Here is a 15,047-nt window from a genome sequence, read left to right as displayed (position 1 = left end):
GGAATGCCCATCTGCTGCTACATTGCTCTAGTTCCGAGTAGCCAAATCTCACTAGATATATTGCATTATTTGGAAAAGTGCTTTAAAAAAAAAAAATCTTTAATGCTAATTATACCTTGTTACTTTTTAAATCATTCTGAAAATTACAAGGCAATGCAGTAGGTGGTTAAATGATGTATGTTTCTTCTCTCCAAAGACAGGCACAAATTCCTTTGTAGTATTAGCTCTTAGACCAAGAATAACAGAGCTACAGATGGAGCCATGCAGCTCCCACAGCAGAATAAAATGACACTAAATATCAAAGAAACATTCACTTTACCTGGTCTGGTCAGTTCACTAAAGAGCTGAAGCAGAAAACAAGGATCGTAGAAGTCATCAAGACTCTTGACGCTTTCATCTCTATATAGTGACTCCTGTACCTCCTGAAACCAAATCCAAGTCAGTATTTGTAAGGAACACCACCAATTTCCAGCTTGTTTTCAAACTTCCCCAACCACCTCATCCCATTATAAAGCAGCCAATACTCAGCCTTGCAAAATATAATGCAACAAAAGGTGAGACATGCTTGTGTTTAACTCCGGCTTTCACTATCAGGGTTCCAAAACTATTTCCCCTGACTAGCACAAACAGGTATAGAAGCATGTTAGCAAACTGTATGAAAGACTGAAGAGCCCATTGTCAGTGGATCCGTGGACAGTCAAATTTAACAACTGTTTAAAAGTCAAACTCTGGTCTCACTTATATGTGGCAATCCTTGCAGTGCTGCACAATCACACCTGCCAACAAAATGTTGTCCATATATTACAGTTCATTTGAAAAGCGCTCCTAAAAAATTAATCCCAGCCCTCCTATGAATTTAAATTACTCTCCTGATGTAAACAAATTGCAATGTATTACATGAATGCAAGAAATAAATGTCTAAAGAGAAAGGCTCTTTTTCTGCATCAAAAGAAGGATCATTCAGTCTGAACCAAAGCACCTGGGATGACAGAAGACGGCGATGCTGAGGGAAAGACAGAATTGTCTTCATCATCTTTTCTCGATCTAGCAGACACAGAATCTCCTCCATGCTTGGCTGCTGCCATAGTGACTTCCCTAGACTCTTGCAAGTCTTGTGATGCTCCACAGCAGCTGGACCCCATAGCAGGATTCTTCAACATTGTTAAAAGTAAAGACATTAGTCAACAGACTGCGAGCACTGAGCGAAAAGCAATTACAGAGGATATAAATTAGCATTTAAATTTTCCCTTCACTTGTACTTATTATCCTGTGGAAACTTGAAACTAGAACTCGTTTCCCTGGCAACATCTTTTTCATCTATCCAAAAGCTTTTCAAATTCAGTCTGAGGGTGTCTCATTAACTATTTCGTGCTTAATCCAAGTCAGAACTTACCTCCTCAGAAAAAATGCTTTTTTATTTAAGCTATAAATGCAAGTAAGTATGATAGCAGCTGCACAAAGAGACAGGAATCAAGACCTGGTCAGACAAGGTTGTCTCAAATGCAATTGGTATTTCAAACCAGCATCACAGTGGTTCAATCAAACATAATACCCTACTCTCTGCCTCTGAGTTGCTCCGTAGACCCCACTTACTTTGCCATTGTAATTGAAGTGCTATTGATATTGTCATTTATTATGTGGCTACTGCCAGCAGCATGCCTTGCTGTCAGTGAGGCAGCTGGAGGGATGGTGTTAGGCTCCTTATCATGCAGAACCTGAAGGCTCCCATTTGTAACACAAGTTGGGCTCTGCTGGGTTACATGTACGGCACTTTTCCTGAATGTTCTCCATATTCACTCAGCCTCTTCAGTGCTGGAGTCAAGTCCAACGAAGTGTCTGACTACCAATTCACTTCAGGGTACAGTATGAAATTGTTTCTCCTTTAAAAAGGCGACAAGAGTCTTGGGACCTAACTACCTCTGAAATCAGTCTCCTCCTCGCATAATACCCTCCCATTTGCAAACACTTTCACTAAAGATTTATGCAGGGTGCGGCTAGTGCCAGAGCCCCGGCTTCTCGAAACCACTTCAATTCCCTAACAAGAACCTTCATTTCCTGTCCCCCGTCACAGGCTGCAAGGATTATCCATATTCTCAGATAAAGCTAAGGGAGGTTCTTAATTCAGAGTCCAGTCCTCCTCCACCTGCCTGAGTCAGTACTCTCGCATTGCTGTTAATATTTATGCCCATACCTCAAAGACAGAGAAGTGCACATGAGCAAGGGAGACCAAAAACATTAGTGTATGTAAGAACTGTTAGGAACAGACTTTCCCGTGGACTGCTTGGGCACAGGGCCTGAAAAGAAACTGATTATTTTATATAATATGTGGTTCTCTCATGAAGCACATAGATGGATTGCAAGGTTGCACTATAAGGAGAGCTACAGTCCAGACAGGTGAAAGACAAGGAAGCCACTGATACCATGTTAGTACCCCAAAGCTAACAATGCATGTGTTAATGCAAGAGGTTATACATCAGTCCTCCACTGGCATACTCCTCTCCTCCCCAGCAAAGCACCAGAGCCAAATATCACGCACACAGAGGCAAGATCATTGAAAAGGGCAAGGGCTGTGCTGACTGGCGAATCCCGGATCCCAAGGGAACACAGAAGGGGAAGGGGTCCTACATTAGCAACTTGTGCTTTTGGCCTTTATCTGTGACGAAATCCCTATAGTGGGTTCTTACTACAGAGAGTAAGGGACTACTGAAATGAGACAGTCCCTCACCTCACCCACAGACATCCGAAAGTTTGGGCAACACATGAGAATTATGTCCAGAATATGAAATACATAGGAAAAATGTTTCCAAAATCAACATTCATCTCTTGGTTTGACCTTGCTCACTGTTCCAGACCCTGGAAAAATGCCAGTTGCGAGACTGCTTATTTGCGTGTAGTTAGTCAAAGAGAGGAAGGTGGTCAGTTTACCTGGAATTTATAAGACTTTGATTATTCTTCTCATATAACCAAAGCAGTAGCAGTATCTTCTGATCTAAAAGACAAGATGAAACCCAAAGTCAATCACCTATGAAGATGATCTAGTAGGAAGTACCTTTCCCAGGTTAACACACTTACCGACAGCACTCAGTGTAGCCCCATAGGCACCCAGCAACACAGCAAGGTGACTGCTCTCACAGAGAGAAGGGCTGAGTTTCACAACTGTCAGCAGTATATCCACCAATGCCTCTGAAATAAACATGCAGCTTTAGCTTTGTTGTTCTCTCAGTTAGATAGTACATATATAAATACCGCCACACACATATCCTCTCTAAACAGATGCACACACAGTACTGTACATTTTAGATCAAGACTTACACCTCTATAAATACTAAAAATCATTTCCCCGACTACACTAAAGGATGATTACGATGCATTTAATTCAAGTGGAACAACTTTCTTTGAAGCAGTTAAAACAGTATTTCCAAGCTGGATACATAAATGTTATTGTGAGGTGAGGTCCACAATGTGGCATACTACCCTGCAGAAACTTTCCATGTGTACACCTTTGCTCTCTGGTTAAAAAGAAGTGCTATACCCTATCCTACCATACTGAGTTTCTTCCTCTCCCAGAAAGGCATCTTAAATTAGCTCCAGAGCTGCACACAGTAAAGGCAGATGTGCCAGCAACCTTCCCAAGCTACTTCAGAAGTTACAGCAAGAACTTGTAAGTTCACACCCCAGCTGCAGTAACTTATCAAAATGCTTCCACACTGTGCATTTAAACAGGGGTCATCACTGCAGAATCCAATTAGTTAGCAAGCTACAGAACTCTGTCCTGGGGCATATAAAAATTATCCACCTTTATTTTATAACTAACTGAGAAACAGATCAAGTAAGTGATCAGGTTACTCAAAGGCAAATAGGGTATCTGTGGCACATTCAAGACCTGAATCCAGATTTCTTTACTCCCAGTATCTGAAAAGGCACAGGCTTTCCCCCCTAGTATCTACAGGAATAGAAAATGTATGTCAAAACAAAACAGATCATAAAGACAACAGCATGAATGAATGCACTCTTGACACCAAGCTTCTGAATTATTGAAGTTAGCCTCAAAGAATCTATCTTGCTGCTCTACAGAAATACATTCAAAACATAAAACAGATACAGTAAGCAGCAAAATCTATTACTTACTTTTAATTTGACTAAACTTGTGACTTCACGAGAGCTTTTTGCTCTTTTCAGGTGATTTAAAACTTTAAAGTTTGTTTACATATTGCTCACCAATATACACTAAATTTGTTATCAACGTACTGCCCTGCGAATTTCATCCACTTTTGTTATATGGCTCCTTCAATCACTGAATCGCAAAATCCCGTACTGCGGGAAAAGGCTGAGGTGTAGGTACATTAAATGACCAGTTCAAGGTCAGGTACTATTTCAGTTGGCAGAGATGAAGAAACAAAGCCAATCCTACATGTGAATTAGCACCCAATTTGTATTACTCATGGAAGGATATTCCTCATGAAAGGTTGCAATATCAAATACACATTGATTAAGTTAACATTTTTGATACAACTTGCAAAATCAACTTAAAATCTTCTGTATCAACCTATTTTAAAATAGGATTAAATGTCACACACATTTCTAACGGAATCTATACGCAGTTCAGTGACCTTACACTAACAGCCCCACAGAAACCAAAAGAATCAATTAAAGATTTCAACAGGGTTAAAAAACCCAAAACCAACCAAACAAAAAACCCAAACCCCACCTTTTTAGTAGTTTTAGAAACAAAAGCATTTAAAACCGGCAGCAATAAAATGAATGCAACATTTGGATCCAAGCAGAGGTAGAATTTAAAACTAAATGCTAATATTCTGGAATTGTTTAATAGCTCTGCAAGTATATGTAGGTGGATAGGTTACTGGATGGATATAATATAATGTGAGAGAGACAAGATTACTAAATATAAAGGCAAAAAGAAGATAAAAAAATACCTCTTGTCTGGATGTTCGTGCCATCTTCTTCTCTTGACCTCAGTATGGCTGACAAAAATAGAGAGTGCTGCGTAACCATCATGTGAAGTTTGGAGAGCTTGACTAAACTCTGACTAAGTGAGGATTCTTTCTTGTATAATAACTGAATGGCAACGTTCAGGACTTTCAAAAATGCTTCATCTCTGTAGCGGTACCTTTAGAAGCAAGGATCACAGAAAAGTTAGATCCCAACCAAACCCAAGGAAGCCTGCTTGAAAAAAAATCTGTTTAAGAAATCAGTACTCTGCAAAGAAAGCAAACTTAGTAAAACTAAAACAAATTAAAAAAAAAAAAAAAAGAAAAAGAAAAAACATGCACCTTTTTCCCTGAGCTGTTTTGATTTAATTCTTTTTAAGCTATACTGGTAACCAATTATAAAAAATAAAGGAGAATCAACACAGTCACACTTGTAGCTGCACTGATCTTCATAAAGGATTAGAATTTTGCTTACTAGCCCTTCAGACAGCAACCCTTCAGATTAACACTTTTACCTCCACAGAAGCTAAGATTATCCTAAACTATTTTTTATTTCTTTTATTTAAATGGTTTACATTTCAAGGTGAAAGATCTGATCCTGTTTTCATATGAATTGTATTTAAGAAATATCTTAACTAAAAAGAAAAGAAGTTAAATGAGCATAAAGCTTCTTTATGTCGCTTGAAAAGAAGCTAGTTCAGCTACCCAGTTAGCTATGTTAGTTACGCTAACTGGAGCACAAAACCCAACTCTGCCTGCAGTTGTGCAGGTTCAGGCTCCAATGAAGCCAGTGGATGTGACAAAGTGCATCCTGAGAAACAAGGAGCATCATCAAATCTGACTGAATTCAAGGGAGACAGGGCAATTCCAGTAGAACGCAGGACAAGGCCAAGTAAACAGAACTGTCCCTCCTACAGCTCCTTTGGTGCATCTCAAAATTACTTACTTGAGTCCCATCTTCACAAGGCTGTACCAGTCATCTGGGTCCACTTCTTCAACGAGGCGCTGTGCATGTAGTAAGTAAAAACAGATGTTCACATTTAGCACATAGAGCTTCTACAGATCATCAAGACCAGCAATTTTTGTTCAATAGACACACTAACAACATGCAAGCCAAACACTCAGGTGGTATGATCAAAGGATAACAGGGAAGAAACCTCATGGATACAACAATCCTACCTCCTGATTTAAATGAAATTGCAAGTCTTGTTTTGTTGGTCCTGGGGCTGTAGGCAATTAAAAAGCAAGCTGGTCTGTAGGTACCAAAAAACCCAGAGTCTTGAAACTCTTCACACTCCCAAAGCATGAAAGGAATAAAAAGTCAGCAATTCAAAGCAAGAGACTCATGTACTACGTTTTTGTGTACCTAACGTGCTTAAGTTAACCAGCTTTTGCATGTGGCAAACAGAGGGTGCCTGGGTGTACGTATTCTTTACAAAAACTGATCTTCCCCGAACTGCTATAAACCACAATGAACAACAATGTCTTAAGAAGATGGACAGCAGCACATGCCAGCCATCCCGGTAATGGTAGCTGCTAACCTCATCAGGCCTGCAAACACCACTAGCATGAACACTATGAGGTGGCCGCTCAGGTCCTGCAAGACTCTCATCCTGCACCATCAGTCATGTCCTAAAAGAAAGTCTCACCAGAAGCCAGCAAGAGGTCAAAGGCATTTGCTGCCTGCAAGAGACCTTCATTTTTATGTCTTACATGGATCTCTCTAACTTACTGAACTACCAAAAAAACCAGTAGTACATAGGGAATGATCAAGTAGTGTTTCTTATGATCAAAGTCCCGATTTCTATCTATGGTCAACTGGATTTCTGCCACAGAGGGCATGACAGGTGGGTCTTGTCAGAAGTGTCTCTATCACTTTTTTGTTTGGCTGGTTTTTTGGGGTTTTTTTGGTTTTTGTTGTCGCTGTTTTTTAAAATAAAAACATCCACTGGCAACCTTTGATATTTAATTCCTGAACAACTCAAACTCTGATTTTCAAAGGGGATTGTTAGCAGGAAGACATCATCATGCACAACTCAAAACTGCTTCTTAGAAAGGATTAACAGCGCTAAGTTAATTCTGCACAACCTATTAAAAGCCCATAGAAGCCATAATCTGTAAAACAGAAAATAAAGTCGAATCTGTATTTACCCAAGATACAAGAGCACAGTGCACACAATCACATTCTGTCAATGCAGATAAAAAGAAGTCTCACCAATAATTCTTCTAGCCTCAGCAGCATGGACCTCTCCACTTCTTGCTTGCTTTCAAGTTTACTGCTGTTGTACAAGACAATTAACCCCTTCATGCAGGCTGATAACAGGCGTCTCCTCCAGGAATGCAGCTCTTCAGAGTTTTCAAGCACTCTGGATACGGCATCTGCCACTGTCCAACTGCAGAAAGATATTTATTTATTTTTTAATGTTCTAACATGCTTTTTCTGTATGTTAAAGATGTCTTGCTGCCAAAGTGTAAAGTGACAGATTCTCTGAGGAGAGGATGCTATTATTGTTCACAATATTTGCATTCATGCATATCTATCACAATGCTTTATAGGACAAACCAACTTCTGAAACAGGGCAACTAGATTTGCCTACCTCTCATTATTTTCTGCTTTCTCAAGAGCAGCAGGAAGCTGGTCAATAAGGTTTCGCAGCCCTTTGCTTTCTGAAGACGGCAACAGCTTTGAAAGAACTTGCAGTTTCACAGTGGTCTCATGCGACGCTTCTGTGTCTTGAAATACACCGCAGAGCTCCTTCCACAGAGCCTTCCTCAAGACAGGTGTAACAGCTGAGACAACTGTTGGGAGAGAGTAGGGGGCACAGGTTGCACCATCTAAGTGTGTTAAGCAACAACAGACTTATAATTACAAAAATCCCAAATCACTTTTCTAATCAAGGCCCAGATTACTTAGTTTCTAGGAAATTATACTACAGTAGCTACTAGTCTGCTACAGAGAAGTGCATTCTGTACCTCTCCATAGCGCCATTTGGAAGTATTCAGCATATGTACCAGACAACTGCTTGCTACACACCCAAAATGATTACACATGGGCAAACAACACAGATCTTCAAAAGAGGGACAACTTCCTGATAAGGAGCCTTGTCCTTGCATCTCAGGAAGGATGAAACTTTACCAGTTCTCTGGCCCTGGGCTCAAATTTCCTCTCACATCAACAGACAGCTAACAGATACCTTATAAATCACGTCAGTCAGACAGCAGTTTCCCCTTCTAGTGTTCAAGCACGAAACTACTGGTGTGCATTAAGTGCTAGAGAAAAGCTTAGTTCTTTAATCATCCTCTACTTTCCTGTGTGCTGACAAAGTCTTTTCACCAAACTTCTGGAGCTAGCCTTCACCACCACAGCTACAGTCAGCCTGTTTCTGTTGCTATTTACATTTCTATGCAATAAGAGAAATTAAATCAAAGTGATCCTCTTCTGTCAAGTTGAATCCTAACTCATCGTTTTGCTGGTAGAAAATTTAATAGTCTTGTCAATTTAATGCTGCTATTGGTTTGGAAAGTTTTGGACTGCCAGCTTAGGAAGGCATTACTGTAGGAAGCTATATTTGGAGATGTATTTTAAAAGAAGGTTTTGGACTCTTACACTTGTAAAAGTGAAAGCTTATGTTCCACAAAAGCATATGGCTACGGCATTGCACTCACCAGGTAAGTGTTCTATCTGTGCCCAAGAAAAAGTTTTTACCTCCTATACTAAACCCAGATAATCACGAAGACAGATTTTCACATGCACTAAGTATTAAATAGGGGCTCCAAAAGAGAAAACCAGGCAACAGCAACTGTAAGAGTACTTTGCTTCAGTCTAACAGCCAACCTTCATTACGGTCCTTTACCTTTCATGCTACAGAGGTATTTATAAGAGAATCATTAGAAGTTAGACAGGTAAATTTTACCACCTCTACTTATTGTGCAGAGGATCCAGGACTTCAAGGCCAGCAGAGCCTACACTGGGAACCTGGCCTCCCAAATCACAAATAGGAATGAGTTGTGGCTTTACCTGCAGAAGGTCGAGTGAAATCATACTGATCTCTGCACTGCAAATACACATTAATGAGTGGAAGAAAGCTCTCCATGTGTTTCCTGAGGTACTTTCCAGTGGCACTGCTCAGACACCACAGCTCGAACTGCAGCAGGTGAGCCCTGCAGTGTTTTATCAGCATGCCCACAATGGCAAGGGAGGTTTCTGACCTCTGGTTAAGGCAGTGAACATGCACCTCTACACTGACTGCATGTGAAAGGACTGGCTCACTTTGGAGAGCTTGAAGGAAAACTTTCTCCAAATCTTTGCTGGCTGATGCTGACATCAATATCCCCAAGGCTTTAATGTGTTCTGTGGATAGCAGTAGTTCTCCTCGTTGGGGCTGCCTTTGGTAGCTCTCTGTGAGGAGCTGCACCAAAATCTGTCCATAGAAGCTCAACTGTTTCCCTTTCTCAGGGGATTTTTCAGATTTATGAGTAGTCAAGCTCATCTCAGGAAGTCGCAGCATGGTTAAAGTGATCTCCTTCAACTGAGCCGCAGCCATGTATATGTGCAACTCCTTCAGAGCCTCCAGCTGGTGAGACTTCTTGGGAGAGACCTGCCTTCTGTCTTTCCCCATAGCCTGCAGCTCTTTCAAGACGCTTTTTGTGATAGCTTCAAAATACTTTGATAACACATGTTTGTGATCCGTGCTCTGCAACATCGGGGCACCTGTTTTCAACAGCTGGAGCACACCGGAATTGAGGTGAGCTGACAGGAGCTTCACAGTGACAGGGTTCAAACTGTGCTGAGGAAGAGAACGTTGTTCTAAAGCCAGGAACCAACTCTCCAGCGTAGGATGTCTGAAAATCAACACAAGCGTATCTTCTAGTGCCTGCAACAAATGTTTGTAATGATATCACTGATGGATAGCGGGGGGGGAGGAATCATTCATCTGTCTATTTTCCACAGCTTGTTAATTACAATTACTGAACATGAAATTGTCTATTAACTGGTCAGAGGATAAAAATATTAACGAAATACAAGCACATAAATACCGTTCTTCCAACATTTATGATGTGGGAGGTACACCTGCACTGAACATTCTCCACATGTCTAAGCACATTTCCAGAGGAAAACTGTATATTCTGGGGTTTGTCAATACAATTCCACTCTAATCTCCACAAATCCACAGAACAGCTGAAAGGGGGACAAAAATTCACTCCTCCAAGTACATAATTTTCATTACCAGGCTTTACACAGGGCTTAGGGAACATAACTTCTTCTGCAAAGGTGAGTGGTCTCTGTCAGGACTTCTCCTGACTGTATTCCAGCTCAGGGGTGAAACTGTGGATGGTGCACTTGGTCAAATCTCCAGACAGTAGTTTCATAACTGCTGGACCATATTCTCAAAGTTCGTAAGTCCTCTTCCTAGATCTTAACAGCATCTCTCTGAATCAACCTGTTTCCGTTCAACACAACTCTATGAAATACACAGTGTACAATATCCTGTTCACTCCCTGCCTTTCTGAGGACCTGGCAAAAGCTATAGTAATGCTTCTATAAAGTGGTAAAATCCTATTCAAGACCTTATACAGTGAGCATGTGGCAGGCATACTTTAATCCTAACTGAAATCCCAAAAATCCTCACTACTATTGTCAAGTCACAGCACTCACAAAGCCTGATCCCTGCTAGATCCCCTGTTCTCTGTCACATTTAGCCCGTTCCATGTTTTGGTGATCAGTGAAAATATATCAACTTAATCTGTGCTTAACATGTTTAAGATCATTTGCTTTAATTAATAGTTCAGCAAAACTTATGGTTATTTCCCCAGAGAATAAATCAAATCAAAGTTTACTAACAGGTGAGCTTCCGGCCTGTGTATCAAGGGATTTGGTACCTTGTCATTTGAAGACTCCTCTGTAACCAGAGATTCCTCATCCATAAAGAGATCTGATTCAGTCTGATGTTCTTCTCGTTTCTGCTGATTATCCAAGTCTATCTGATTTCCTCGGCACAACAAGCTGCTCAGCAGGTCCATATAGAGGTCAACAAGGTGAGGACCAAAAGTTTTACTAAGCTGTGAAAACATAGACACCTTGGAAGTTGAGAAAAGAGAAGGATGGGAGTAGAAGGATAATTATCCAACAGGAACAGAAATTAACTAAGAACTTCCTGTATTACAACCTTTCCTGGGGGAAGGAATCACTCCCCTCTGTAGAAACCTGATTCTAAGAAAAGTCTCAGAGTGCCAAATAAATATTTCTAGATTTTCATCTATACTGCAACTTTTGGTGTAACACAGACCAGTGAATTTCACTGTCCTGAAAGGCTTCTTATGGAGATCCAGGAGCTGGATTAAAATCTGGCATTTGTTTGCACTATGCACAGATCAGTAAGGTAACCCACGCAAACTAAATCCAAGACTCCTCAACAATTAGAAGGATAAACATTTGTTTACAAATTACATGCAGGTTTGTCTAGTGCTCTATAGCCTCAGTGAGAACTGAGTATGTGAAAAAGCTGCAGAACTGGATCCTCAAGTTTTAACAGCCAAGTCACTTGTACTTTCTGCATTGAAATAAAACAAACACACATGCAATATCATCACATTATTGCTCTTACACTGCCAAAGTTCTCTACTGTGGATTTCAGGTATAGCAACACATGCTTTACTCCTAACAAAAGCCGTTCAGGTGGGAGCTGGGAAGCCAAGTCTCTCAATTTTGCGTGGATATCGTCTTCCAGCAAGGTACTGCTTCCTCTCTCGTAGGCTTTCTTGAGTAAAGTGGTAAATACAGAATCCAGGGCCACAGCAGGTTCTTTGCATACCTCTTTGCGTTTCTTAAACTGTTTAAAATGGAAAAAAATGTAAGAGAAAAATAAAGATGAGTATGAATCAAAAGTTTATTCAGCCACCTCTGTTTTGAAATGAGCTCTGTGCGGAAACTGGGACTGAAGTTCCAGGAGCACATGTGTACAGTCCTGCTACCACAGACCTAGTCAAAGGGAATCTGCACATGGTCACCGCTGGGCTAACAGAAAAACACACCAACACCTAGCACAGCTGGTCCATGCATTCCCAACCCATAGTGGGTGAACTCCAACCACTGTAAACTGGCTCCTCATGCCACGTCACACATTATGCTACACTGTGCCTGACAAGAGGCTGTAGTCTGGGTGATTGTGTACAACTCTTGAGCCCTGGCTTCACTTCCCAACCAGAAGACCTCGTGTGTTCTTAAGAGAAAAGGCCTTGAGCAAATTTGTGTCCCAATGTGATCAAGAAGCAATACAGAATTATCTTAATGTGAATGCACTTTCTGATGGAAATGTAACCTTTATACACTCTGAGGTTTTACAGTAATACTAGCTCAAGCATTCAAGTGACTTCAGGTATTCCATACCACAGGCTCCTGAGATTGCTGGGGTATCCAGAGTTTATAGTACTGGTTAAATCGGTATAGTTGAGGATACTTAGAAAATTTCAGGGATTGCAGATCTTTATCATAGAGCTGGAACATCAAGCAGAGGGCAAGGGGTTCTCTCTGAGAGTGCAGGAGGTCAGTGAAAACAGCAACAAGATATTCTACGATGTGCGCTCCTAGAAAAGCAAAAGAAAAAAATGAAACTTCTGTTGACAGAAGTAATCTCCATGAGCACAGACACTAGGGCAACCTCGTTCCTTAGTGCCTGGGCAAGAGGCCATATAGCATCATTTAGAAAAGTATTGAATAGGATTAAAAGGCGTTTGTGATAAGCTAGGCAAGTGTTCCTGACCCACTGAGGTATTTGGAAAAATCCTCCAAACAGTAGTCCTTGTTGAAGTAAATAATCACCCCACTTTAAGATACATGCTCAAGTTAGCCTGTTTCCTTCCAGACAAGAATAAAACTAAATCCGCCTTTACTGTGTTGTGCTAAACCTGTCTGTATTTTGATGGATAAGGACGCCAGCCAAGCACCACCTAAAAGAGGAACTGATTTGTACTGAGGGGAACACAGCCAGGTTAACACATACTGGTTAAATATGGAGGATTTTCTTTCAGGACTGGGACTTTTAGTCCCACCCCAGGTGCTACTCAACAGCCAAATATACACAGGACTTAGTGAGGTGCTGTGGGGTTGGCAAATCCTGCTCTGAGGGCAACTGCTGCTCCTGTGACTCCTCATTCCACCAAATCCTTTCCTCAAGGAGGTAGCAGAACTTTGCAGCATTCACCCTTGGAGCTTCATCTCTGAAGAAGTTTTCCTTGGAAAACACATCCATTTTCTATTCATTAGTCCAGTCCTCTCTCCCCCATCGACTGATCTCAGTGGAAGAGCTGCCTACAGCCACTGAAACCACCTTCCTCTCACAATCTGCATACTCTGTGCTTAAAACACTCAGTTATTGAAGCACAACTGCTTCCAGGCCAAGACTGCCCACGCAGGGACAGTGCCTCTGCACTGCTCCTCAGTCCCCTCTACACTCTGCTCAGAGTCTGGAGTCATTCTCCTCCACCACTTCCCTGGATCTCATAGGGGAGAGGTGGGCTCTCTTTTTCTAACCTGGGCAAGTTTGCTTTCCCACAGTAGGAGCTCCCTAGAGTCAAATAGCAGTTTATAGAAAGCCTGTGTTTCCATCTATTTTCCCTACTCCAGAAAACAAGAGCGTGCTTCTTTAGGGTCAGGAAAAAGAGACAGAAGCACCTCATAAGCTTTAATGCCTCTCTTGAACAGGGAACACCATGGATCTGCACCTCCTGCTGCTTGCAATGAAGATAATAAAACACCTCAACGAGCTCACTGGGTAAAAATGATCCCACTTCCACCCCACTGGCATAAACGATACACAGGAACAAAAAAGTCTGTACCTGTTCCATTTTCAGTCTGAAGCAACAGTACATTCCTGGCTTCTAATGCAGCAGGGACAGCAGCACTGAACGGAAATGTTTGGACGATCATGTCTTCATTTAAAGCGAACCCAATTTCTTCATCTAAGCCATCACTGCCCTCAATTAGGACATCCACCATATCCAGGACATCTATTAAGTGAAGAAAAAAAGTGTAAGCTGAGAATTCAGACTACCTAGAAAACAACAGAGGTAGAATCCAACACTCCAGGAATACAAGGCAGCTTCTGAATTTCCAAAGCAGAAAAAAAGATGAAAGACATTTGTCTAGCAATGTAAAGGTAAATGCAACTGTAAAAATCACTGTCTCTTACTGTGTGCTTAACTTTACTTTTTGCCTTTCAACACGGCTGTCCAGCTCACAGAAGTAAGGGAAAGGAAGAGGTGCATCACCTACTGCTATCATGATGGCATTAGGTAAGGACTACCAGAGCATAACAGTGACAGGAAACGTGTATGGGAAAGCATGAAGGAAGCAGCCACTTCCCCATTAAAAGAACATCCTGAGCAGTCCTTGAAGAGCTTCTCAGCTCCACATGGCCAGAGAACCAAATCTTGGTCATGAAAGAGTCAAAGACAGCTTTAACATACAAAGAAGATACCATGTATTCTGTGGCTGGCATTACACCTCTCTAATACAGTCAACTCAAGGTAACCGATCCATCTCGTACTGAGTGTCAAACTACCTCAATTACCTTACATTTACGTACTGCAAAATCCTATGCAAGGACTGTTATAGCAGAACAGCCAGCACATGGTAAGTTGTCCAAGTGTCCACATCTGCAGAATTTTGAGTTTGTCTGCAGTAGGGCTGTGACTGCTCCCAGAAAGCAGGAGCAGCAAAATTCTAGCTGTGTGCCTGGGAGTAAGAAAGAGCCCTTGGCACCCCAGCCCCTTCCTCCTGGATGAACAGATACGAGCAGCCCCAGTGAGAGGAACTGTAATAGTTTTCATTTTAGTTAGAAAATGCTGTTGCAGGAGCCTGAAGAGAGATTTAAAATACCGTTAAAACAGCGTAACCGCATCAGAAATTACTTTTAGTGGTAAAGTGGTAACTTTGCAATTCAGACTTCTACTTCTGATACTAAATACAACTGGAGGGCTGAATCCTGTAGGTCCTTACTTAAGCAGAATTTCTATAGTTATCAGTCACCAGTTTGCAGATTAGGGCTAGAACATTTAGCACGAAGTCTTGGAATTCTCTGTTGTTGAGGGAATCACCAC

The 15,047-nt window shown here is 41.4% G+C and overlaps 1 protein-coding gene across 1 annotated transcript in view; it reads right to left on the bottom strand.

Annotated features, from left to right (window-relative positions):
- Positions 1-319: 319 nt before the first annotated feature.
- URB1 (URB1 ribosome biogenesis 1 homolog (S. cerevisiae)) overlaps positions 320-15,047 on the bottom strand; it is a gene marked incomplete at both ends in the record, with an annotated part of 41,820 nt that continues 27,092 nt past the window's right edge. The window contains 13 exons of the mRNA XM_009699142.1: positions 320-422; positions 980-1,151; positions 2,926-2,989; positions 3,073-3,183; positions 4,935-5,128; positions 5,896-5,954; positions 7,165-7,342; positions 7,547-7,748; positions 8,968-9,823; positions 10,830-11,009; positions 11,555-11,779; positions 12,337-12,533; positions 13,785-13,955. Coding sequence (XP_009697444.1) covers positions 320-422; positions 980-1,151; positions 2,926-2,989; positions 3,073-3,183; positions 4,935-5,128; positions 5,896-5,954; positions 7,165-7,342; positions 7,547-7,748; positions 8,968-9,823; positions 10,830-11,009; positions 11,555-11,779; positions 12,337-12,533; positions 13,785-13,955 — 2,712 coding nt within the window. The remainder of the gene's footprint in view (positions 423-979; positions 1,152-2,925; positions 2,990-3,072; positions 3,184-4,934; positions 5,129-5,895; positions 5,955-7,164; positions 7,343-7,546; positions 7,749-8,967; positions 9,824-10,829; positions 11,010-11,554; positions 11,780-12,336; positions 12,534-13,784; positions 13,956-15,047) is intronic.

Source organism: Cariama cristata, unplaced genomic scaffold (genome assembly GCF_000690535.1).
Source record: "Cariama cristata isolate BGI_N322 unplaced genomic scaffold, ASM69053v1 scaffold19834, whole genome shotgun sequence".
NCBI classification, from domain to species: Eukaryota; Metazoa; Chordata; class Aves; order Cariamiformes; family Cariamidae; genus Cariama; species Cariama cristata.
Note: the sequence above shows the minus strand (reverse complement) of the source record. Positions and strands in the feature narration are given on the sequence as shown.